Here is a 25,619-nt window from a genome sequence, read left to right as displayed (position 1 = left end):
TATGAGTGTTAATGTGACTAAAGACCTAAAATTTTAGAGCACAAATATATATTTAGCCTTAAATAAAAATAAAAATAAAAATAAAAATAAAATAAAAAAATCTGCATAAACAGGGAAAAGGTCATCCATGCCTTTAAAATTTGATTTTACGACCAAATAAACCCTCAACATCCAGAAAGGTTCAATGCTCTTAACGTCTTAAAAAGTGACCAATTAGACCCCGATTTAGACGTACAAATGAGACGTTGGAAGTCTAGTTGACAAAATCAGAGTCTTGTTGTTCATTTTCTAAAATATTAGGATCAAATTTAAATTTTTTCGGACATTAAAAATTTGCTATTTGATTTTGGATACAATTTTAAAGGTATAAATGACTATTTTTCCGCATTAAAATAAGAATTCTCTTTTTTATCTGCTTCAACATCAAGACAGCTACTCTTTTTATTTTCGCCAAGAACATCAGACAGCTACTTCAGTCAGTAAGGAAAGCTATAAATTTTTCAACCCTTCACCACGCGCAGTTCAGCAAGTGATGTACACTCTCATATATAATTGGATCGTTTATATAACCTCACACCCAATAGTATCACCATTAGTATTTTTACTTGATAATTAATTCTATACTTCATGATCACTTCACTCTCTTTATATATACAAAGACAACAAAAAGAGTGAAAAAAAAAAAAGAGAAACCCTAAAAAAAAATGAAAAAATGGATCATATTTTTGTTTCTTTAGCACATTTTTAAAGATTTTATTGTTTTTTCTGAACTTTTTTTGCATTTTCTTGAAGTTTGTGAGTTGTGTTTTAAGAGGGTCCTCTTAGCTTTTAAATCAAGAACCTTTCTTTTGTTTTTTTTAATTGCCAATCATTATCCTTTTTTTTCTTTCTGTTTTTGTTTTCTTGGTCTCTTTACTTTTCTTTAATCTTTCTTTAATTATTCATTTAGAATATTAATATTTAAAGAATCAAGAAGGTGAAATTTGAAGTTCAGATCTGAGGCAGCTAAGTTTGTTTTCAAGAAAGAAATAATGTGTTTGTTATATAGTATAATAATACCAATTCTTTAGTTTTTTTCTTTAATTAGCTACTCATTTTCTACTTCTTTAAAAGGTTTTGAACTTTTTTTTTTCTTGAAAACATTATTAGTCTTTGCTTTTGTGTAAGTTTTTTTTGAGTTCTTGGCTCTTGTTCTTGAAGGGTTTTGTTTTTTCAAGGAAAAGGTTTAATCTTTTCTATCTTTGAGGGAGGCAAAGGAAAAGAAAAAAGGAGTAATCTTTGAAATTTTCTTGAGAAAATGTTGGCTATTGGGAGCCCAACAATTAGTGTGCGCACAAGCATTACTTGCAATGCTTTACTCAGAGAGCTTGAGGTTTTTTTCTATACCCTTTTCTTTTTTCTTTCTTGTAGTCTATGATTTGTGGGGTTTTTCTTTTCTTGAATGATGTTTGGTAAGTAAGAAAATATTGTTTCTTTTGTTTCTATTTCTGGAAATTTTGCTACTTTTCACTAGTAATGATGGAATTTTGAGAAAGTTAATTGTTTTGCTTTGTTAAAGATGGGAGCTTATTGATTGTTTCTTTTATTGAATATTATAATGGTCTAGACTTAAAGAGTTATGAATTAGTAGGTCAAAGTCTTATAGTTACCTATAATTTCCTTGTTAAATTTATTGTAGCTTGTTGAAACAGTTGAAATACTGTTTTTAAGGGCTTAATCTTAAAATTAAGTTGCTTAAATTTTGTTTCTTTTTTTGATATCTTTGTTGTGTGATTTAATTCTTACGGTTGGAGTGTTTGAGGGTGGTGTGCGTTACAATAACTTCATTTGTGGGTTGGTTGGGTTTTGAGTTAGTGGGTTGTTGACATGAAATTGTTTATATTCTAATTTTGTTGCATATAGGACAATTTTCTTTGTTTCAGCATTTTCTTGTAACTTGTAACTCAGTAATTTAAGGTACTATCTTTAAAGTTTTGACTGTAAAATGTTGCATTTTTACTTAGGTTATTGATTATTCTGAGTTCTTGTTAGGATCTATTAGTCTGAATTTCTTATGTTTAATTTATTGTTAATCAGTTTATCTTTAGGCTTCATTGATTCATAATGTTGTAGGATAGCGTATGGAAATCTAGCATAGTTATGCATATTCATATTCATAATAGAGAAGATGGTCGATATTTTATTTATGTATTTAACTGTGGTTTTACTACTGCATGAGCAGCAAATTTGGAATGATATCGGCGAAACTGAAGCCGAAAAGGATAGAATGTTATCGGAGTTGGAGAGGGAATGCTTTGAAGTGTATCGGAGAAAGGTTGAGGAAGCTGGCAATGCCAAAGCACGCCTTCATCAGTCTGTTGCAGCAAAGGAAGCTGAACTTGCAACCCTAATGGCTGCCCTTGGCGAACTTAATATTCATTCACCGGTGAGTTCAATTAGCAGTTGGAACAATATTGTTTAATTTGGTGTGATCTAGTTTCGGCATTGTAACTGTTTATATTGCATCGATATCATTTAGAACCTTCCTATCGTGTTAGTTTTGTGTCTGCTTATTTTTATAAGATTGTTTACATGAAAAATAATTTGTCAACTTTTTTCCAAGTAGGCTCAGATATTCTACTTTTAATTATTTGGATATTGAAGTTTTTGGTTTTGGTCTATCACTTGCTCACCCAACTCTCATTGCCATTAATTTTCAGATTCAAACAGGGAAAAAGGCATCATCATTGAAACAGAAACTTGCATCCATTACACCATTGGTGGAAGATATGAAGACGAAGAAAGAGGAAAGGATGAAGCAATTTGATGATATTAAGGCACAGATTGAAAAAATCAGTGGGGAAATTTCTGGATACAGCAACTTTAGCAGTTCTATGATGAGTTCCATAACTCTGGATGAGGAAGATTTATCACTAAGAAAGCTTAACGACTATCAAACGCATCTTCGCACCCTTCAAAAAGAGAAGGTAAGCAAATTGTGATACGACTTTAAGCTTAATTTCTAAGTGGACGGTAGTATTAAATACATTTTGGCGCTGTCTTTCTGTTGTCTTTGAATTGTTGTGAGATAATTTTGGATAAGTATACTTTTTCCTCTGATGTATCATGAATATGTTTTTTTTTTCCGGTTTGCAGTCTGATCGGCTACATAAAGTGTTAGAATATGTGAACGAAGTTCATTCTCTTTGTGGTGTGCTTGGGTTGGATTTTGGCCAGACTGTTAGTGATGTGCATCCAAGCTTAAACGGTGTAAACCAAGAACAATCCACAAACATTAGCGATAACACTCTGGAAGGTTTAGAACAGGCCATTGTCAAACTGAAATTAGAAAGAAAAGCTCGCATCCAAAAGGTAAGACACTACCCTTGTGCTTTAATATAGGTTGCCCTTTGCCATGTTTACTTAAGTTGTAGTTTGAAATCCAGTTGAAAGAAATCGTAGCATCATTGTTTGAGCTCTGGAATTTGATGGACTCGCCAAAAGAAGAGAGAAGTAGCTTCTTAAAATTAGCATCTATTATTGGATCAGCGGAATCTGAAATCATTAAGCCAGGTGTTCTCTCAACGGAGATAATCGAACAGGTTTGCTTGCTTCCTAAATGTGTCATCTATTTGAGATTTAGAAACCTTTTGTTTATTTCGCCTTTGTGACAGGCATCAGCAGAAGTGGAGAGGCTCACGAAACTAAAAGCAAGCAGAATGAAAGAACTAGTAATGAAAAGAAGATTAGAATTAGAGGATATAAGCAGAGTGACCCATATTGAACCCGATACAAGTACTGCTGCTGAGAAATCTAATGCATTGATAGATTCCGGTATGTATTTTCCTCTTTTTCAGCCAGTTTCATGTCCGGCATTTTAATGTCAATTGTGAAGAACCGTTTACTAGTAAAACTTGCCATTTTCTCTCAGGTTTAGTGGACCCTTCTGAACTTTTGGCAAACATTGAAGCCAAGATAGTAAAGGCTAAAGAGGAAGCTATAAGCCGAAAAGAAGTCATGAATAGGATTGACAAGTGGCTGTCAGCTTGTGAGGAAGAAAATTGGCTTGAAGAGTACAATCTAGTAAGTTGGCAACTACCTGCTACCTAAGTATCACAAACACTTCATTCAATCAAAGATTTGGGTTTCGGAAACGTGTCAGACACATGTCGGAACATGGAATTTCATTTTTAACATAGAAAACCTTAAAATAACAGTTTTGCTGCGTTCATGTCCAAATGTCGTGTTTCCCGTATCCGTACTACATAGCCTGCTCCATGGCTTATTTGCCTGTGCCAATCAGATTGTTGTGTGATGGATTTTGTTTTCACCCTATCTTTCTCTTTGCACGTGTCTAAGTTATATGATGTTTATGTAAATGATGTCTACCACGAGAAGTATTATTTTAAGCTCTAATTGTTACCATGGCTTCTAGCTTGTCATCCTTACAAAACAATTCTCCTCTAATTTCAGGACAGTACCAGATACAGTGCAGGGAGGGGCGGACACATTAACCTTAAACGTGCAGAGCAAGCTCGAATTACGGTTAGCAAAATTCCAGGTATTATTTCCTTCCCTGGAGTATTTTCTTTTAGTGTACACTTGTTTAAGAGCTAATAAATTTACTCTTTCCAGCAATGGTTGACAGTCTGATAAACAAAACACTTGCATGGGAAGAAGAAAAAGAGATGTTATTTCTCTACGATGGGGTGAGCGTTTTTTGATTTTCCTGTTGTATAGTGCCCTGCACACATTTTCCAGGGCCTTCTGTTAACACAAATTGATAATTTGATACTAATTGCAGGTAAGATTGGTGTCAATTTTGAATGATTACAAACTTGCCAGACAACAGAGAGAAGAGGAGAAAAGGCGACACAGGGTAAATACGACGTTCTCTTGCAGCCACAAGGATGAAATTAGATGTTTAGATTAATTGTACAATATATTGTTTTTGGTTTAGACGGTCTAATTATGAATGTTGTGCTTCTTGCATGTAATTTTATGAAATCTTCACAGGACCAGAAGAAACTCCAAGATTTGCTGCTTACAGAGAAAGAATTAATGTATGGCTCTAAACCGAGTCCGAGAAAAACTAACAGCTTTAGAAAACCAAACGGGTATCGTGTAAATGGAAATGGTTCGATGACTCCAACACCCCGTCGGAACTCAGCTGGTGCTGCAACTCCGGAGCTCCTCACTCCCCGATCTTACTCTGGACGTCAAAATGGATATTTCAAGGAAATGAGGAGATTGTCTACAGCACCACTCAACTTTGTGGCCATATCAAAAGAGGAAACAATGTCATTTGCTTCTGTTTGTGGTTCTGAGCCTGACTCTCCTCCTCAGGGTTAAGTTTAGTAAAACTGAGAATGGTATGTCCTAATTAATGTTTTTTGTTTTTCTCTAAATAAGTGCAGACAAAAGAGAAATAAACGATGAATTTGCATATGGTTTTTCTAGAAAGTGCAAAAACCAAATCAAATCAAATCACACCGACTAACTGAATCAAACCAATAAATTTGGTTTGGTTTAAAATTATAAATTTTTTGGTTCGATTTGGTTTTGGGAGAAAACCAATTTGAGCTTACTTTTAGTGCAAACCGAACCAAAAGAACTGAAAAATGATCCAACTGAATGGTTCGGTTTGATTTGGTTTGAAACATTAAAACTTTATAAAATTGGTTCATTTCGGTTTTGAAAAAATGGTTTCACTTTGGTTTGAACTGTTTGCACGCACACTGTCATGCGTTCAACTATATTACACCAGAAAAAAAAAAGTATGCTTTATTTTCAACTTCATATTATACCAGAAATGTGATGTTGTTTTTGTGCTGTGATAGGTGACATTGTAGAAGTTCTATGACTGGACATTGTTAGTCTAAGCAGTGGAAGCTTGTGAATATGAAACAGATGTACACTAGTAAGGTTGTGAATTGTTAGAACTCGGAGATTGGCTACTGACACGTGCGTTGTTGAACATCAGCTTCGGAAAGGGGGTTTGAAACACTCGTTACTCGTTAGATTATAGTTTGAAACTACTTGTTAACCTTTTCTACGTCTCGTTTTACAGTATAGAGGAAAGCAGTAATGGTAGTCTTATAGCAGCAGTAGTAGTACACTGACCATGCTTTTTTGTTGATTTTGCTTGTGGTTTGCATATCTGTGTATAAAACTGAAATTGGTGTTAATCAAGTAGTTATTATTGGAAAGATGTTTCATACATCAGCTACAAAATATGCTTAATTATCAACTTTCTTTCTTTAATCCTTTAACAGTAGAGTTAGATGATAAAGTGAACTGGAGAAATTTTAATTATGGTAGAGAAGGTGAGATTATGATCTCGTGCTCGCACCGGCGGCACAGAAATATATGCGGAATTTCTTGATGATTTGGGATCCGAACGCATCTTGTATGCTGCCAAACCTCGCAAATATCACATGATACCATCCGTTCACCATCGTCATCTTTAGTTCCACAGGGACAGTCTATAGTTCTGCTGTTAAGACCACTTTCGCATATCAACTCGCTGATCATTCCTCTTTCGCTGGTGCTACCTTCGAGAATAATTTTCTGACCCACATCGACTAGTCCGAAAACTAAATCAGTTCCGGCGGCATTCAAGTTCAGCATCGACTCCGATACGAAACCTCTCAGTCCCCAGTACAGTTCACTGAAATTCCTTTCAACTTCTTGCTTAAGCTCATCAAAAGTTGCATTAGCTTTCAATGTGATACACTCAAATGGTGGCATTGTCTTGTTTATTATCCCCTCATCACTTGCTTCAATACTGTTTCTTAAAACAATTGTGCAGTAGAGTTTCAGTTTCTCTCCTAACCCTAATTCAACTCTTGAAGGCAATTCTATGTGATAATCTTTGGCAAGAAATTTAGTGTCCAGAATTACCCTTGCAGCTGCTTGTATTGCAGTAAAAATCCCCAAATTTAGAGTGTTCTTTTGGTCTTTTAGAATGTACTTGTAAAAATAGTACATATCCTTCATAACTTGAGATTTTGTTATCTTGTATCTACCCTTCAATTTAGAGTTGTTAGTGCTCAAGCTTTCTTGAGCAGGAAATACATTTGATACATCTTCTAAGCAGTACTCCAAAACCTTGGTAACCGGATTCAAGCTTCTCCGAACTAAATAATTTCCGACTATTCGATTTCCGAGCGACTTAAGAACAAAGTCTAGTAGCCCCGTATCACCAATATACGCACGGGCAGCATCCCTAACTTCTTGCCTCGAAACCCATCTGAAATCCGCTCTTTTCAAGGCCTCAACGATCACTCGAGTCGCCATTTCGATTCTCTTAGGCGACCATCTACAAGTCGGTTCCATGGCGATTCCCGTGCTGTAAGATTCGATACAAGTTTCCTCCGGAAGACGAGATTTAAGCTCGAACATGAAGTGAAAAAGGTCGCCGAGTGTCGCCAAGGAGAAATCGGATAGGGTTTGGTATCTTGACATAATGCCTGAAAGATCATGATTTGTGTTGGTAAGGTAATGAAGTAATAAACATAAGGGCATGGATTGTATAGTTTGTATAGCTTTATGGTAGATTGGTCCGGTCACACCAAAGCTGCCTCTCTCGAACTTGTAACTCCATTGTCCGAACCAAGGCTCACCATATGCAATGCCATAGAGTAACCTCAATTCCATGCTTCTCTTTTGTGAAATGTCTGTCAAACTGACTTTCCTGCCAATTTATGAGCATGCATTGGAATTTTGAGTTGCATATTAATGAAACATTAAAAGGGTATGAATACGAGAGGTTTTAGATCCGATACATAGACCTACCCAGTCAAATGCTAGCAAAATAAGAAGTGAGAGAAAAATATGTTAAATTTTCCATACATCTTTTACGGACCACATCTTAATGCGAATTTTTCCGACATATTAATTAAAATGCTATTACTAAGGGTTGTGCAAAAAATAGGCCAAACCGAATAACTGAACAAACCGACAAATATAGAGTTTTTTTTTAACGAAAACAAATTTGGTTTGATATTATGAAAAAGTTTGGTTTTTGATACGGTTCGGTTTTGAATATAATATATTCATCTCACTTTTGATACTAACCAAACCAAAATGAATAATCAAACTAAACCAAAACCCAACGGAACCAGCCAGTTTGGTTCGGTTTGGTTTGAAATATTTTAAATTTTTATAAATTCGATTTGGTTCATTTTTTGAAAAATAATCAGTAGTTTGGTTTGATATGGTTCGATCCAAATGCACACCCCTAGCTACAAAACCAAAACCAAAACCAAAAATCAAAAACCTAACCAAAAATAAAACCAAAAACCAACCAAATCAACGGGTTTGTTTAAATTTTGCATATTCGATTCGGTTCAATTTTGGAAATTAGAATTAAAATTTTGGTTTGTTTAGGTTCAAACAAAATGCACACTCCTAACTACAACTAAGGGCTAAAACTTTTTTTTTTTTTATGAATGAAAAGTATATTAAAACCACAAGAAGTATCTAAAAAGAGGCTCGAACTTGAAATGACCCTAAATAAAATGACTAACCTTGCTCGTAAACCGGTGCATAAACGATCCCAAAACTCCATGATCTGACGACCAGCCAAGTTAGAACCAGCCTCCATACCATTAACACACAGCAAATGTGCGAAGCCATTAGAATGAAAAACACCATGCATCATATGCCCTTGTAATTCCACTATATTCAACTTACCTTTCATTGAAATTGCTCCATCAAATTTCCCTTGACAGTTCAGTATTGCTATCACTGTGTCCTTTGATGGTAACACAAAGTGATACTTCTTGTTGCATATTAGATGGTGTCCCCAGCCTGAACTATATGAACACATTTATTAACATTTTTTGCATGATTAAAATAAAATAGTGTACCAAATAGCTTACCTACCAAGTAATGCTAAAGTAGGAAGTTAATTGCGTTTATTTAAATGTTTTAAAGATATTATTTGAGGAAATTTTTAAATTGTACATTATGAGAGAATGTGTTGTATTAAACATTGTGATATTAGTCTTATTGTTACTTCAAATTCTATTATGCAAACTAGAAATTTTAGGAAAATTTAGGCTCGTGAGGTTAGGTTAAACTTAATAACTTTTATGAGTTTTTTTTCTTCTTCTTTCTGATATTTAGGCATTAGGATTGCCCTTATTAAGGGTGCGCAAAAACCGAACCAAATTAAATAATCTCAAATTCAATTCGCAATTAATTTAGTTTTAGTTCTTTGGTTCAGTTTTGAATATTAAAAGTTTTTGTTGAGTTGTACAAATATAAATCCACCTGGAAAAAAAAATCGACGAAACCGACTAGTTTATTTAATTTGAAAAAATTACTTCTACACAGTTTTAGTTCAGTTCGATTTAAAAGACAAAATTCCAATTTGGTTTGGTTTGTTTTGAACCGAATGCACCACCCTCGCTAAGTTAAATGGAACTAAATTATCACAAAGAAATTTTTAAATATTAATTTTTTAATTTAAATTTATGTGGTAATAACAGTTTTTAAATAAATTTTATATAAATAGAAAAAGAATGTAATAAAACAAAGGAATGAAGACTTCACCAACATAAAGGCAATGTTTGCAATGTTGATCAATAGAAGCATCAATAGGCTCTTCAATAACAAACAACAAAATATGAAAAGGTGGTTGGCAACTAACTTCTAGTTGAAATGACCAACTTGGAATTCCACTACAAATACTACTCTCACAATACCCAAATTCAAGAAGTTCTTTCACATTTTCTCTAAATGACCCATTGAACTCAATTGGATACCCATTTTCACCAAATGTCTTAAACCTAAACATTTTCTCCCCTCTTTTTCTTTTCTTGCACCCACTCATAAGCTCCAAATGTGACATTTTCAAGATTCCAAAATGTAACACCCAAAAATGAAAGAAAGAATCAAGATTTCAAGAAAGATTTCAAGAAATGTAACAATGGAAAACATGCTTACTTATACATACATAGAATTGCTTGGTCACACACTTAGTGCCTAGAAATAAAATTGGAGATGACACAAAAGAGTATATATAAGGTTTATAAATCAAAAATAGGGGTTATTAATGCTCACTATGTGCATGATTATTTTCTTTAAAATTTTGAGTTCCATGCAAATCTATCGCTAGCTATAACAGTCTTAAGTAAACTAAGGGTGGCATGCTTTTTATCATGTTGGTTTTGGTCCTTTAGAATTTCCAGGCAAATTCTATGGTCACCTTGCAAATGTTCATCTTATTAATTATTATTCATATTTTGTTTCAAAGTGGACAAACATAAAATGCAACATTTCTTGCTCAACTACCCTTGCTAATTTGCTTTTATCTACTCATTTAAATTCTATCACATGATAACTTAGCTTCTACATTTTTCTATCACTATATAACCAAAGATTCAAGAACATGGAAATCGGCTCTATATCAACCAAGATTTCTCGTACAAATAGTATTATTGGAAATTAGAGGAAACAATATTTCATATAAATAAATTACTATTATCAAAAATGAAAGTTGTAAATTTGAATTTGGACACTATTTATTGTAGATCTGAATTTTCTCTACAATATTATTCCTTATCTATATAAATAGTTAAATTAACAAAAAACATTGTATTTTGAACAATGTTTTTGAGTTCATTAAATCCCCTCATCTCTATAAAATTTTCAAAATAATATATGTCAATTTTGTTTTGCCTATTTTAGTATTTTTCAAAAGAACACTAAAAGGCCATGATTTAAAATTTACTTTCAAACAAAACCATGATAAATTTTTTGTCTTTATATCAATATTACGTGTTATAATTTATGTTATATATGATACTATTTTTCGATATGTTTCATCTTATAAATATTAACTGAAGTCTTTTTCTGTTTCAAGCATGAAATTTAGGGGTGCACAGTCGGTTAAATTGAACTAAACTAAAATTTTAGGAAAAAATAAATTTTCAAACCAAAGTGAATGGTTTTTTCGGTTTCGTTTTTTAGTTCGGTTTATATGGAAAACTAATTTTTTATGCACCAAACTAAGAGGCCGTTTGGTTCGCCGAAAAAATGGAGGAATGAGAATGATTCTCATTGTTTGTGTTTGTTTTGTCAAAGTGTAATAGGGAATGAGATTGTGATTACCCCTTCAATGGGAATCACCCATTCCTCCGCTACCCCATGAGAATGGACTTTTGGGAATGAGAATCAAAATTTAACAAAATATTTTAATAATAAATAATCAATATATAATTATTAAAAAAATTATTTTAAATATTTATTTTAAAAAATATATTTGAAATAATAAGAATTTTTTTTTATTTTTTTTAAAAATAATTTCGTAATTTCTTAAAAAGATTAAAAAAGATTTAATTTTTTTTAATTTGTTTAAATTTTTTTAAATTTTTTTTATAAAATTTTTTTAAAACTTTTTTATATAAAAAAATATTTTTAATAAATAATAAACAATTTTTTTTATTAAATTTTACTCATTCCCATTCCCACACTAATTTTGAACCAAACAAAAAATAAAAACAATTATTCGCATTCTCATTCCTTCTCATTCCCATTCTCATTCCGATTCCGATTCCGATTCCCAACTTTGAACCAAACGGCTCCTAAAATTAAACTGTACTAAAAAAGTTTAAACTAGGTCTAATGTCTTAAAAACCCCGACCTTTTAGCCCCTTTTCAATCATAACCTGACGTTGAAATTTTGTCAATTTTACCCTATTTTGCATTTTTGTGTTTCAATTGTACCCTGAAAAATTAAATTAACGTCTTTTTCGTTTGGAAATTTGTTTAAAACATTCTCCATGTCTAGCATATATTAATTGTACGTTTTTAAAATTTATTTAAATTTAGTTAAATTAATTAAGAATTTAAGTTAGTGTTAATATGATTATGAGTTTTAGTTAGTTTTTAAAAATAAAGGACTTATTTGTACTTTTTTGAATAAAAAAGAATTTAATTTCATGTTTAAACTTAGTTAATTGAATGATTTCATCATTTAAGTTAAAAAAATTAACAAAAATTAAAAAATTGAGGTACAATTGAAAACGGAAAATTCAAAAATAGGTAAAATTGACAAATTTTCAAAGGTGAGGGTTTTTTTGAGTGATTAGGCCTTTAAACTATAATAGTAAAAAATATTTAGAACAGGACAGGATTTACCTGTACTAAAACTAGATTTTTAATTTGGTTTTTATCCCTAGACTATGAATGATAGTTTAAACTATTCAGAATAGGATTTACCTTTACTAAAACTAGATTTTTACTAGGATGTATGTAAAAAGGATTCAAATGATTTTTTTTATGTCTCTAAGCATTTGATGAATTTGCAATAGTCATTTTCTCAAGAAACATATATCAACGTAATCTTCAAGCTTTAAGGATTACTTAATAAATATGAAGCATCTATTTTGAATGTTATCCCAATTAAAAGAGTTCAATTTAATGTTTTAGAATGTTATTGAAAATTAAAAACTCAAAACAAAGGTAAAATTGACAAGATTTCTTCATGAGGGTGGAATTGAAAAATAAAATAAAAGCCGGTAATATTTCAGTTCTTTAGCCTAATAAATAAAATAATAGTACATACATTTTTTTTAAAAGGCCAAACCCATTTTGAGGTCCTTAAACTATACGATTTTGGTTTATTAGGTCCTTAAACTTTCAAGTGGCTTTCTAAGGTCCTTAAACTTTCAATTTTTGGTTCCGTAGGTCCTTTAGTGGATCTCCGTTTGTTGCGTGGATACACGCGCTAAAATAGGCGAGTTAGTGCTTACATGCTGCCACATAGGATTACAAGTATGAGTGACATGTAATTGACTAAACGACTCCGTTTCATTAACCTAAATTTCCCTCTGAATTTCCCAAATTCATTTTATCTCTAATAAACCTTCACGACCGTTTTCGCCGTCTTTCTCATACTCTCACTTTCTTATCTCTTTTACAAACTATCAATTCTTACCTTTTTCACTTTGTTGTTTATAATGAAGAGTTTTCTGGGCCATGCTCTAAGTATTTTAATGAAAGATTCCATGTGCTGTTTTTAGGTTTTTGACTGTACTCAAAAATTGATTCACTGGGATTTACAAAATTTCAGAATAGGCGAGGAATCGACATTCTTGGAACCGGTGCTTGTGATAAAGGTTAGTATATTTAATTTGGTTGCAAGAGTTGTGGTCACTAGTCAGAATTGTAAAATATTTGTTAATTAGGTTGCTGACATTGTGTTTTATTCTGTATCATTGAACTTTTAGTGTATTATTCAATTTTTTTTAATTTGGTTGCAAGAGTTGTGGTCCCATATGTTGGCATTTTGTTGTCTATTATTCAATTTTTTATGTTCTGTGGTCCCTAAAATAAATTAGGGTTTCAGAATGATTTACCTTTTAAATAAAAATCAAAGTCTTTCTTATTTCTTTTGCTGTTAACTAATCCTAAGTAAGAAGAGTTAAAAAATTATGTCAACTCAGTTACCATTTTCTATTTAATTAGATTATTATATTATCAAATTATATAAAAAGGATAATTATATTATAATGCTAACAATTTATTTTCAAATTTTGCTTTGTGGCAGAATTATGGATGATGTATTTGCCAAAGATGACAGAGTAGCCAAAGAGGGTAATTATGAACAGGAGATGGATGAGTTAGCTGAGGAGGGTGTGAATGAAGAGGAGATGGACGATGGGCTACCACAGCTAACATTTGATAATGTTTGTGTGAATGTGAGAATCATGACTGATGACGAAGATGATGAATTACAAGCTGCGAGAACAAATGTCAGAAAATCAAAAATGGGATGGATGGAGAAATCTGATAATAGAGATGGAGATGCGAATGAGGGACATACTAATCCATATGAAACTGACATATTGGATGAAGAAAATCCTGAAGTGGATGAAGATGACAGAGTTAACTCAGGCAGTGAAGAAGAAGATGATTCTAATGATAGTGTCTATTACGACAGCGATGATTTGGGCAGCTTTTATAGTGAAAGCGATGAAGAATATAAGGGTGATGCAATGAGGAGGCCTAGCAATCGGTTTTGGTACGATCCTAATACCCAAGTTCCTATTTTTGGAGTTGAAATGATATTTAAAAACATTGAAGAATGTCGACATGCGCTTTCTAAGTATGCTACTGTAAAGAAGTTGGCTGTTCATTTTGTAAAAAATGACAAGTCAAGGGTGAGAGCAGAATGTGCAGTTGGTTGTCCGTGGAAGTTCCTTGCATCCAAAGATGGAAAAGAGGAAAATTTAATTGTGAAGACTTATAAGGGGCATCATCACTGCCACATTGTCAATCAAAATCGTATGGCCACAAGCAAGTTTTTGGCCAAACATTTGTTGACAAGATTAGTGTCCCAACCTAATATGAAGCAGAAAGATATCAAGACTTTGTGTCGGGTTGATTTAAAACTAAATGTGAGCTTGACTATGTGTAAAAATATTAAGAAGAGGGTGTTTAAAGACCTTCAAACATTATACACCAATGAGTACTCGAGGCTCCATAATTATGTTGAGGAGTTGAAGAATAGCAATCCTGGCACTACATGCATTGTGACGGCTTCAAGAGAGACTGGTGTTGGCTTGAATCATTTTGTGAGGTTTTATGTTTGCTTTGATGCTTGTAAGAAGGGTTGGCTTGGTGGATGTAGAAAAATCATTGGTTTAGACGGGTGTTTCCTTAAGGGTCTGTGCAAAGGCCAACTTCTATGTGCGGTAGGGAGAGATGGGAACAACCAGATATTCCCTTTAGCATGGGCAGTCGTATCAGTAGAGAACAAGTTTAATTGGGGTTGGTTTTTGAAATGTTTGAAATATGACTTGCCTTTAGGTGACGGCAAAGGATACACTATCATCTCAGACATGCAAAAGGTATTTGTTAATATGGTATCATTTTATTGTTAATTGCAAACTGCTTTGTATGTGTTAAAAATGTATGACTTTTTTCAATTTATTTGTAGGGGCTTGAGATTGCAATTGAGGAACAGCTTCCTGAAATAGAGCATCGCATGTGTGCTAGACATGTGTATGCTTCCTGGGCTAAAAAATGGAAAGGAGAAGAGAGAAAAATAGAATTTTGGAAATGCGCAAAGTCTACATATGTCGAAGAGTTGAGGAAAAATCTTAAGTTGCTAGAGCTAATGGGGGATGAAATTGTTCAAGACTTTCTGGACTATGATATTGAGAAGTTTTGCAAGCCTTACTTCAGATGCGATATCAAATGCGATGTCATCGATAACAATCTATCAGAGACTTTCAATGGTTGGATTCTTGAGGCTCGATGTAAGCCCATTATTAGTATGTTGGAGGATATTAGGGTTCAAGTCATGACAAGGTTGCACGTGAAAAGGCGAATGTGCACCACATGGATTAACGATGTAGCACCTAGGGCAATGCAGAAGTTGGAGAAGAATAAGAACTTATCTCACATATGGTGAAATCCCTAAATAGCTACCTTAGAGGGGGGTGAATAAGATTTAGTGAGTAATTAAAATTTAGTAGGAGTTTAAGAGAAGAGAAATTGACACAAGCAATTTAGAGCGGTTCGGATTACAAACCAATCCTACTCCACTACTCAATCAAGGATTGAGATTTTAGAATTCACTAATGGATTGTGCTTTAAAGCTAAACACAAACTTTACAAAAGAGATTTCCAAGAGATAATCTCAAACTCACAAAATGTTTTTCTAAGGATAAACAAAAACCTACAACACTAATAATTGAATCACAACGATTAATCAATCAACAAAAGAGGTAAGCAATCAATTAATTGATGCACAATAAATGTAGAGAGAATAAATTGAATGCTTGAGTATATGTTTTGTTGCTGGAGTGTGTAACCTCATAAATGAGATAGACAAGGGGTATTTATAACCCCAACAACAAACCCTTGAATCTTCTAGAAGAAAACTCAAGTTTGTGCTGAAAAGCACCCTGTCGCGCCCGTGATTCCTATGTCGCGCCCGCGATATTCAAATGTCAGGAATTCACCCAATGGTTGAAGGCCACTTGTCAAGCAACTGATGGAGGGCTCTGATATAGCCGTTGGACCTTCAACGTTCATATTCATCGCGCCCGCGATGTACATGTAGCGCCCGCGATACATTTGGAAAACCAAAGCTGTTTGATAAGTGGTGTATCGCGCCCGTGATGTTATGTATCACGCCCGAGATTCATGTATCACGCCCGTGATGGAAAAGGGATCTCGGGCGCGATATGCTACTGGAACTAGTCGGAATATGGAATTTTTGATTCTCGCTAGAAAGCTCCGATTCGATCCGGGATGGTTTCTATATGTTCCTACACACTAATAAACATGATTAGGCTCTTTAAATTGATTGTCAAACTCAAAATTAGGGTTCAAATGGGACTTGGTCCAACATATGGGCATTGTCATATAATGGAGATGATGAGTATGAGCTGACAAACATCTATGAAGAAGATGACCGTCACACGTTGGATATGAAAAGTCGTACATGTACTTGTAGAGAGTGGGACCTAAGTGGTATACCGTGTCCACATGCAGTGGCAGCAATATACAGTGCTGAAGGCACTCCAGAGGCATATGTAGATATGAGCTATAGGGAAGAGACTTACAAGAAAGCTTACCAGTACATGATGAAGCCAGTGAGGGGTAAAATATTCTGGCCTAATAGTGGTAAAGAACCTATAGCACCACCTCCATATAGGAAAATGCCTGGGCGGCCCAAAAAATCAAGAAGAAGGAAACCAGAAGAACCTCGAGTGGGAAAATTATCAAAGAAGGGAAAGGTAATGACATGTCGTTTCTGCAATGAAGTTGGTCATAATATCAGGGGCTGTCCTCATCGGGTACGTTTCAATCTTAAGTTTCTTTGGATGAAATTTATAACATGAATTTGCTTTAAGTACAATTTTTAACTTTCAATTTGTTACAGGGAACATCTACTACTTCCCTAACCAAGAGAGCTAGAAAGGATGAAGCATCCGGATCACAAACCAAGTCTAGGCCTTCAGATGAACTACTTAGAGAGTTTCCAATATCGAAGAAGAAATCAAGGAGGTCAAGAGGAACCATGCCACCATATGAATCAAATGAAGAACAACAGCCTAACATTGATATAAGGCTAGCTGAACTACAACAGCCTGATCTTGACGAAGCGGATCGACAACAGCCTGAAATTAATGAAGCACAACCACATGAACTTGAACAACAACAAATTCAGTTTCAGTGCAGTCAGCCTTTATGTGGATGCGAACCACAGTCACAACCTAACTCTCCAAGGGGACCACTTTTACAATCCAACTCAGTAGACCAGATGGTGGACTTGAATGCATACACTGAACATTTGAGGACCGAAGCTACAAGAAAAATGCAAACATTGAAAGAATCGTATACTAAAAGTGAAATTATTGATAACTCAACTATAGCACCAATTGCTAGTGGCAGAGGAAGAGGAAGAGGCAGGGGACTTGGACGAGGAAGAGGAAGAGGCAGGGGACTTGGACAAGGAAGAGGAAGAGGAAGATTTGCTGTTGGCCCGGGTTGTTTCATCGATGAGGATACTGGTGCTGGTACATTTAATGTAAGTTCATTTACTTTATTGTTTTAGGATTTGAGTTATACTTATCATTATTGTTGTTAGATTTGATGTTGTGGTAATTAGCTTGATTTATTGATGTTTGATTGGTGTTGGTAATTTAATATTTGCTTAAATGATGTTGGTATTACTTTTATCATTTGCAGCCTGGTACAAAGATTGCCACTCCTTTGTTTGGAGCTTACGGGACGCCGCAATCACAAATCCCTCTTAAACCTGATCCTAGGACATCATCAAGCGGCCAATCTTCTGCTCTGGTGTTAGAGTTCAAAAAAAGAGAACTTAAGTGGAAAGGGAAAGCTGCTGTAACCGCTAGCCAGCTACAAAAAGAGGTTGAGATGAAGAAATCTGAAATGATTGGAAAGAAAGAAATCAGATTGGGATGCAGTACGTGTCCAAAGCCAACAAAAAAAAATTGAGAATTTATTTGCCTTTTGTTATAGGGCATCACCAAGTCCTTTTAATAGGGGCTGATTTTTGTATGAAGTAGAAGTCATATTAATGAACTTGTCTTCAAGTCCTCTGTATAGGGACTAATTTTTGCATTTTGGAGAAGTCAGTTTAATGAACTTGTCTTAAAAGTGTAATGAATGTTATATTTTGGTTATGTAATGAATATTGACAATATTCAGGTTAGGTTATTTAACGAATATGGATGCTTAGGTACTAATTGTAGTTTCGGGTTATAAACGTTTATGATAGTTACAGGTTATGAAGATTGGCGGTTTCATTTTAGAATTTTGTGGTACCATTTGAAATGAGTTGAAATAATGATAAAATATGTCTCTTAAATCAAGTCATATTGGTATTAAACTGAAAACATTGGAATGACTAAGATAATAAAGACACTTAATATTAATATTAGTACTTCAATTAGATCTAGTTTGGGTTAATATTACAACAAAAGAGCTATTACAATACCAACTAACGTACAATCAAAATTATAGGGGACATATAATCACTACATTGTTCAAAATGTGTTTCATGAGCCCCGACTCTATTGTTCTCAATATCAGGCACTTTCTGAAGCTTCCCCTTGAACTCTTTCAGCTCCACTTCTAGTGTATTTTTTGAGCTCATTCTCCATTGCAATGGCATCAAGTACACTTGAATGGTCACTCAGATATTTCAAATAGAACAAATCTCCTCTCAGCTTTTCCCCTTCCTTCTGCAACATGTCAATCTTTTTTTTCATGTTATATAACATATACTTAAGGTGAGGAGCATATTCCTCATCATACCATTTAAAAAATGTGCACTGGCTACCCTACAAACAAATAGAGACATACAATCATAAATATGCAGGTTTAAATCTTAAATAAATCAACAATCTACAGAAAAGGAGCCTAAACTCTAAACAACCACCATAAAATCATAAGAAGATGAAACATGTTGTACAAATGTCCTTTTCAAATTCACAAGTCAGTAGGTGCACAAAATCGCTCCAAATTGAAAGGTGAGTCGGTACAAATTTACTAAATAAACAGCACATTTGCCTTTGGTTTTGGACATCGAAAACTTGCCATAGGTTTTGAACATCGAAAGAAACGTCTTTCTGGATTTTTCTCAGTCCAAGCAACCATGACCCTTGCTTGTACTCCGCATGTACATTGTGGAACATTGAACACAGGGAAACCATCGTGATAATCCTCTTGATCTTTTAGCTTCTCGACCTCTTTCTTTCCACCTTCAGCCATTATTTCTCTCTTTTAAGTGGGTTTCTTATCTGTTCCTGTGTTTTTTTTGAAAGAACCTAACCCTAAAAATGTCAACACATTTTACCCATTTATCTTTAGTTTTTTTACCATACCCATTTACCCATACCCGAACCCATTTCATGTAACCGATGACATGGCAGCCTTATTTTCATACGTGGATATTCGTATTAAACATTTGTTTAAGTTAACGGCGCGTGTATCCACGCAACAAACGGAGATCCACTAAAGGACCTACGGAACCAAAAATTGAAAGTTTAAGGACCTTAGAAAGCCACTTGAAAGTTGAAGGATCTAATGAACCAAAATCGTATAGTTTAAGGACCTCAAAATGGGTTTGGCCTAAAAAAAAACATTAAAGAAATTAAATTATTACACAGGCTTAATTCCTTAAAAAAACCCCACCTTATATTTTTTTTTCGTTTATACCCTGACCTTGTAAAAACACCATTTGTACCCAATTTTGAGTTTTTATGTTTCATCTCTACCCAAAAGCATTAAATTGTACTCTTTTCATTTGAAAAAGAGTTTAAAACAATCCTTCATTTTTAACTTATATACTAATTAGATATTAATGTTATTAATAGTATAAAAATACCATCTTTTTCAAAAAATTAAAAATAATAATAATTTTTTTTAATTTTTTAAAAAAATATTTCCGAATTTTTTTTAATTTTTTAAAAAAATATTTCCGACAAAAAAACGAAAAATAATAATAAATTTTTTTAATTTTTTTATTATTTTATAAAATTAAAAAAAATTAATTATTTGAATGTATTTGATTATTTTTTAAGTTTAAGGATTTATTTGTATATTTTAAAATAGAAAAAAGTATGTTTTAAACTCTTTTCCAAATGAAAAGAGTACAATTTAATGCTTTTGGGTAGGGATGAAACATAAAAATTCAAAATTGGGTACAAATGGTGTTTTTACAAGGTCAGGGTATAAACGAAGAAAAAGTACAAGGTGAGGTTTTTTTTAAGGAATTAGGCCTATTACACACTATGCCTTTCTCTTGCAAGTTTCAGTAACAGTCTAGTATCCACTTCAGTCAGAGATCTTATATTTTAGAAATCCAATTGTTTTATTGTATTTATTAAAATTAGTTTTTGAAAAAAAAAATTGAGTAATGGAGAAATGGATGTGGTATTATTTGGGATAATAATCGGCATAATTGTACTCTTCTTCCTTGCAGTTTTATTCATCACCATTGAAGCCACCTGCAACCGCCGCCAATAGTTTCTTCTAAACCCTAACTAAATCTTACTTCTTTTTTCTAAATTCAATGGCGTTTTCTAAGAAACAGAATCATAAAAATCAGATCTTTTTTTCCTCTTCTCTTTTACTGTTACTGCTTTTACTCCATTTTACCGATCTGTGTATTGCTACTGCTGGAGGTGGGTGCTCTCATGGACACCACCACCACCACCACCACCACCATGATGAGCATGATGATGAACTGATTCAGACCAAGTTACCGGAGGAATTAGCTGAGGAGGAAGATATGAAGCTGTATGGATTTAGCAATCATGATCATGGTCATGGTCATGGTCATGGTCATGATCACCATGATTTGAATAAGCTCACTGGGCTAGGTAACTTTTCTTTTTAAGTTTAATTTCAGGTTTGAATTGTTTAGTTTGTAAGTGGAATGAGAATGTTTAGCTTGTAAATTTATGGTCTTTATAACACACATTATTGCCCGTGCGGGTTTGGTTTAGCGATTTAAGCGTTAGCCATTTGGGCGCCATGGTCGCGAGTTTAAACCCCGGGTACACCCTTTTTAATAAATGGAGTAGTTGGGATTGAGCTGTTGGCCATTATAGTCTGCTAGGTATGTGGGTTTGCGGACGGTCCATATACCGGGGTTTGAATTGGTCGATAATATCAGAATCCGCTGAATCAGCCCGGGTCAGCTTACTAATGGGATGTCCTACTGTTTGACAGTGATCCTAGGCTTTTGCTCAAGAGAGTGAGTCCTCGTCACCAAAAAAAATCACACATTATCCTAGTAATAAGAGGGTGCGATTTTGTGGATGGGGATGGTACCAATTGTAAAAAAAAATAAGTGATGAGAATTTATTTGTTTTTCGTGATTTTAATTGCTAGTTTCTAGTTTTCCGGTTACATACCAATATGCTTTACTTAACAATTGCTAGTTTCTAACTTCTCAACTAATGATTATGAATATTTTTGAGTTGCATTTTTCTTAACAGGAATTTGGCTACATGCATTAGGCTGCTCACTTTTGGTGAGCTTGGCTTCACTTATCTGTATCGTTATCTTGCCACTCTTATTTAGTAAGTTCATTTCTGATTACAGGTCTCATGTTTTAATTTGTAGTTAGCTAAGTTTTTTTTAAAGTTCTTTTCATATGAAAAAATCTCACATAAAGTCTTAATTCTTGCCTCAAGCAATTTTTTTAGTCTTTTAGTATTTTTTTTTACGTCAAAATAATTCTTACTATGCTGTTTTCTACTTCTGTTGCAGTTCATGGAAAACCATCAAAGGCGGTTGTTGATTCATTGGCTTTATTCGGGGTTAGATTCATCATTTTGATAATTAACTTATGTTTTTCACATATGACTTGATTATAATCATCTGCTTGACGACTTCAGTGCTTCTGAATTTTCATGTTGACTTAAATGTGGTTTCTGCAATTATGTGGATGGTTTTTATTGTGGTTTGTTCATTTTTGGTCCAAAATTTCCTTTGCAATTTGTAGGCAGGAGCTATGTTGGGGGATGCTTTTCTTCATCAATTACCCCATGCTTTTGGTATGTCTTTTTAATCAAGCGCGCTCCTTTACTTAGCAATGGTTACCACGGTAATTATCTTAACTAATGATCGATTTTTTGGCTACCTTCATTCTACCGGAAATTGGAACTACGAAGATTCGTATTTTTTTTTTCTTAAAATGGCTGACTAAACTTTACGAAAAGTTGTCTAGAACTATAAATTGAATGTCTTTGGTTTTTGGGTTTCAGGTTCAGCTGCATAGTTAAATAACTACTAAAATACCAAATAATGTTTTGCAGGTGGTGACCACTCTCACTCTCATAATCATGACTCAGACCATTCTCATCATGCACATACTGAAGATGGACATTCACATGCCCATTCTTTGAAAGATCTCTCTATTGGATTATCTGTCTTGGGTAAGCATTGAGATACATATGCAACTTGTGTACTGGTGTTAATCCTTTTCCTCTTCTAATGCATTATACATTGGCACTCCCCCAATAATATTCAATTTAGAGAAGACACTGAGTGCTTTTTTAAATCTTAGATTGTGAACAAAAATGCTCCCTTATTGTTTTTAATATTTTTGGGTTCTTCAAAAGGAGAGAAATAGGACTGTTTTTGGTGTAATCGTCAATGCCTATTCCTGAAAAAGTTCCATGATTCATAGATTCGATGTTTTATATTAATCTTCTTCAATATTTTAATTGGTTATCCTATTCAATTTCTATAAAATAATATTACAGTTTTCATCATCTGAGTCGATATCAAATGGCTATGGTCGGAGATAACTGTGTATGATAGAGCGTACATGTTAAAGTCATAACTAAGTGATGTCTTGCTGGATGTTTTAGAATGACTTTGTCAATTCAAACGAAACAGTGTTATTTTGTTTTTTATCATTTGAACAATACGTAAAACAAAGCACTCATACAAGTCAACATAATCAGTTGTCTGCTTACTGAAAGGAGGCAGTAGAAGTATCATACTAGGATATGTAGACTGTTTAATCATGCCCCTGCTTGTCAGAATCTAATTTCTGATGCAATTTGTTTAATTGCCATTAGACCCGAACTTGCTATGGCCTATGATTGTGTGAAAGATTCTGCAGATCCCTTGTTTGCTATTCTCACTCCTTAAAGAAAGTTCAGCTTACTCTATTGATTCTGTAACTAATGCAGAAGAAAATACTGTTCATACTGTAAATGTTTAGTGTCATAGCTTGGATATTTTGGAAAGAAAAAAACATTTGAGATATCTAGTGCCTTGCAATTTTTGTTTCTAATGTTTTGCAGTCTAGTATCTTTATTTACCATTACAGCTTTTAGGATTTGTTAACCTTGTGTTCCTATTATCACCAGTGCAGGCTGGGTTTAAAATTTAAACAACGTGAATTCTGATCATGGTGTATTAATTATGGCAGCTGGTATTGTACTTTTTCTTATTGTGGAGAAGGTGGTTAGGTACATTGAACATAACTCTACTGGAGTTCATGGATGGGGTCATGGTCATCACCACCATCATAACAAGAGCATTAAGAAATTGAAAGATGATGATGCCGATGACGTGATGCAGCCACAATCTCTGAAAGAAACTGAAGGAAAAGGGTCAGATGAAGTTACAGACAACACCTTAAATGGGGATAATTCGACTGAACAGGAAGCTCTTCTTCGGAAGGTAAGCTGAAAAATTACACATCATAGTTTATTCAGCAAGTTTAAGATATCAAAGATCATTATTTTGTGACATTACTGCTTGCAGTAGGCTCATAGCATCATGTTATTTTTATGAGTTAGTTTGGTCTATGCACAATGCCTAAAGAAATAAACAGAAATAAAAGCTTCTGAACTTAATTAGGAGTAAAGCACATGCACAATCAAAAATTACTTTTGGTATTTTGTTTCTAATGCGCGGCGAAGCTTTGAAGATCACGTTTCTTAATATTTTAGAATTTATTGATATAGAAAGAGGCGTGAAATCTTAATGTTTAGCCCTAAATTAAGAAATCATTGCACTACTACAGGATCAACCCCATAGTTTAGGAATAGTTCAGTACTTCTACGAACATGATTTGGTATTACTTGTATCCTGCAGAGAAAGACTACCCTTAATGGAAAGACTGGTATATCAGGTATTGAGTCTAAAGATGGCTCTACTGATACAACTAAATCATTGACCAAGAAGGAAAATGCCGAGACTCAGGGGTCATCAAATCTGGTGTTTGGTTATCTCAATCTGTTTTCTGATGGTGTTGTAAGTATGTGTTCCTTTTCATTTCCACCAAGTTTTCATTTACTTTTTCATTAAAACATTATTTGCTCATTTTAAAAATAAAAAATATTTTTCTGACTTATATACGCTATGGATGGCGACCTTGCAGCACAATTTTACTGATGGGATGGCTTTAGGAAGCGCATTTCTGATCTATGGATCTGTTGGTGGATGGTCTAGAACTCTATTTTTGCTTGCACATGAGCTTCCTCAGGAGGTTTGAGTTTTCTCTTCTTTCACTTTAATGATTAATGTAGCAAAAGGACCCATCTTAGACAATTAGATTAAATATGCGCTTATTTAATCAGACATATAATAGCATGAATCTATGCTACTTCCAATTATAAACGAATCTGTTAATTTACTTTATTCCTTCAACATCTAGCATATTGAGGCTTCTTGAAGTAAGTGTGCTTATTCTCCTTTACAGATAGGAGATTTTGGCATACTCGTTAGATCTGGTTTCAGTGTGTCGAAAGCCTTGTTTTTCAACTTCCTCTCAGCATTAGCAGCGCTAGTGGGAACTGCATTGGTTAGTGCCTTTTTATGGTATTCCTTTCTAATATCAAATGATAAAAATAATTGGAAGAAAAAGGGAAAATGAAATTTAAGATTTACTATTTTCTTATAGGCTTTGCTCTGGGGACAAGATCCAGGACAATCATCTTTGATTGAGGTGAGGTTACCGGTAAATTGCCTAACTGCAACAGTTCTCGATTATATGCTAATGTTCTTTTGCGGGGGGATCTTTCATACAGGGATTTACGGCAGGTGGATTCATTTACATATCTGTGGCTGGAGTGCTTGCAGAAATGAACAGTAGCAGCACTACATTCAGAAGTTCGGTGATCCAGATAATTTCGCTGGTACTCGGCATGGCTGTTGCCCTCTGTATCTCCCTTGTAGAATAACATTGTAATTTCATTTATGTAACTTTATACAAAATTAACTGAAAAGTTATAAGGACTAAGAGTCATGTCCATTTTATAACCTTACAGATCATTGGCACCAGCAATTGATGGTGTTGTTCGTTTTGTCACTTATAGAATGAAAATGCATTTTAAAAACTCTGTAATCGTAGGCAAATGTCATTGGCACCCGGAATTGGCGGTGTCACCGTTTTTGCACTTGTAGAATGAAAATTCATATTGAAACTGTGATTCGATTATTTTCCTTGTCTGAGAAGTTCCCAAGCAGTTCCTCTCGATCCATTTTGACGAGTTATAACTAGGACAAATATTTTTCATCTTTTCTACTATTTTTAGTTCAACTTTAAGCACGTAACTAAAATTTTATGTAACAATTAGATTGAAAAATTACTAAACGGATTGTATTCGTAA

At 33.9% G+C, this 25,619-nt stretch overlaps 6 protein-coding genes across 6 annotated transcripts; 4 read left to right on the top strand and 2 right to left on the bottom strand.

Annotated features, from left to right (window-relative positions):
• The first annotated feature begins 715 nt into the window (after positions 1–715).
• On the top strand, positions 716–6,188 carry LOC126680987 (65-kDa microtubule-associated protein 6). Its single transcript, XM_050376324.2, has 12 exons — positions 716–1,372; positions 2,222–2,425; positions 2,700–2,966; positions 3,136–3,351; positions 3,426–3,581; positions 3,654–3,813; positions 3,911–4,062; positions 4,453–4,540; positions 4,615–4,688; positions 4,784–4,858; positions 4,996–5,351; positions 5,820–6,188. The coding sequence occupies exons 1-11, from the start codon at positions 1,298–1,300 to the stop codon at positions 5,329–5,331; spliced, it is 1,803 nt and encodes a 600-aa protein (XP_050232281.1). The 5' UTR covers positions 716–1,297; the 3' UTR covers positions 5,332–5,351; positions 5,820–6,188.
• LOC126680986 (PHD finger protein MALE STERILITY 1) lies at positions 6,158–9,958 on the bottom strand. The gene is made up of 3 exons (XM_050376323.2): positions 9,541–9,958; positions 8,511–8,793; positions 6,158–7,675 (listed from the first exon to the last, which is right to left on the bottom strand). The coding sequence occupies exons 1-3, from the start codon at positions 9,836–9,838 to the stop codon at positions 6,292–6,294; spliced, it is 1,965 nt and encodes a 654-aa protein (XP_050232280.1). The 5' UTR covers positions 9,839–9,958; the 3' UTR covers positions 6,158–6,291.
• A 2,952-nt stretch (positions 9,959–12,910) lies between these two features.
• Positions 12,911–15,409, top strand: LOC126682013 (uncharacterized). The gene is made up of 3 exons (XM_050377569.1): positions 12,911–13,109; positions 13,541–14,843; positions 14,933–15,409. Exons 2-3 carry the CDS (start codon positions 13,545–13,547, stop codon positions 15,407–15,409), a joined length of 1,776 nt encoding a protein of 591 aa, XP_050233526.1. The 5' UTR covers positions 12,911–13,109; positions 13,541–13,544.
• A 753-nt stretch (positions 15,410–16,162) lies between these two features.
• LOC126682012 (uncharacterized) lies at positions 16,163–18,178 on the top strand. The gene is made up of 4 exons (XM_050377568.2): positions 16,163–16,228; positions 16,329–16,802; positions 16,889–17,536; positions 17,698–18,178. Exons 1-4 carry the CDS (start codon positions 16,163–16,165, stop codon positions 17,968–17,970), a joined length of 1,461 nt encoding a protein of 486 aa, XP_050233525.1. The 3' UTR covers positions 17,971–18,178.
• Positions 18,179–18,388: 210 nt separating this feature from the next.
• Positions 18,389–19,320, bottom strand: LOC126679879 (uncharacterized). The gene is made up of 2 exons (XM_050374890.2): positions 19,075–19,320; positions 18,389–18,818 (listed from the first exon to the last, which is right to left on the bottom strand). Exons 1-2 carry the CDS (start codon positions 19,246–19,248, stop codon positions 18,564–18,566), a joined length of 429 nt encoding a protein of 142 aa, XP_050230847.1. The 5' UTR covers positions 19,249–19,320; the 3' UTR covers positions 18,389–18,563.
• Positions 19,321–20,334: 1,014 nt separating this feature from the next.
• LOC126682740 (IAA-alanine resistance protein 1) lies at positions 20,335–25,447 on the top strand. Its single transcript, XM_050378491.2, has 11 exons — positions 20,335–20,861; positions 21,483–21,566; positions 21,757–21,806; positions 21,992–22,043; positions 22,305–22,424; positions 23,432–23,685; positions 24,103–24,261; positions 24,389–24,496; positions 24,710–24,811; positions 24,911–24,955; positions 25,038–25,447. Exons 1-11 carry the CDS (start codon positions 20,552–20,554, stop codon positions 25,188–25,190), a joined length of 1,437 nt encoding a protein of 478 aa, XP_050234448.1. The 5' UTR covers positions 20,335–20,551; the 3' UTR covers positions 25,191–25,447.
• Positions 25,448–25,619: the final 172 nt, after the last annotated feature.

Source organism: Mercurialis annua, linkage group LG5 (assembly GCF_937616625.2).
Source record: "Mercurialis annua linkage group LG5, ddMerAnnu1.2, whole genome shotgun sequence".
Lineage (NCBI taxonomy): Eukaryota > Viridiplantae > Streptophyta > Magnoliopsida > Malpighiales > Euphorbiaceae > Mercurialis > Mercurialis annua.
Note: the sequence above shows the minus strand (reverse complement) of the source record. Positions and strands in the feature narration are given on the sequence as shown.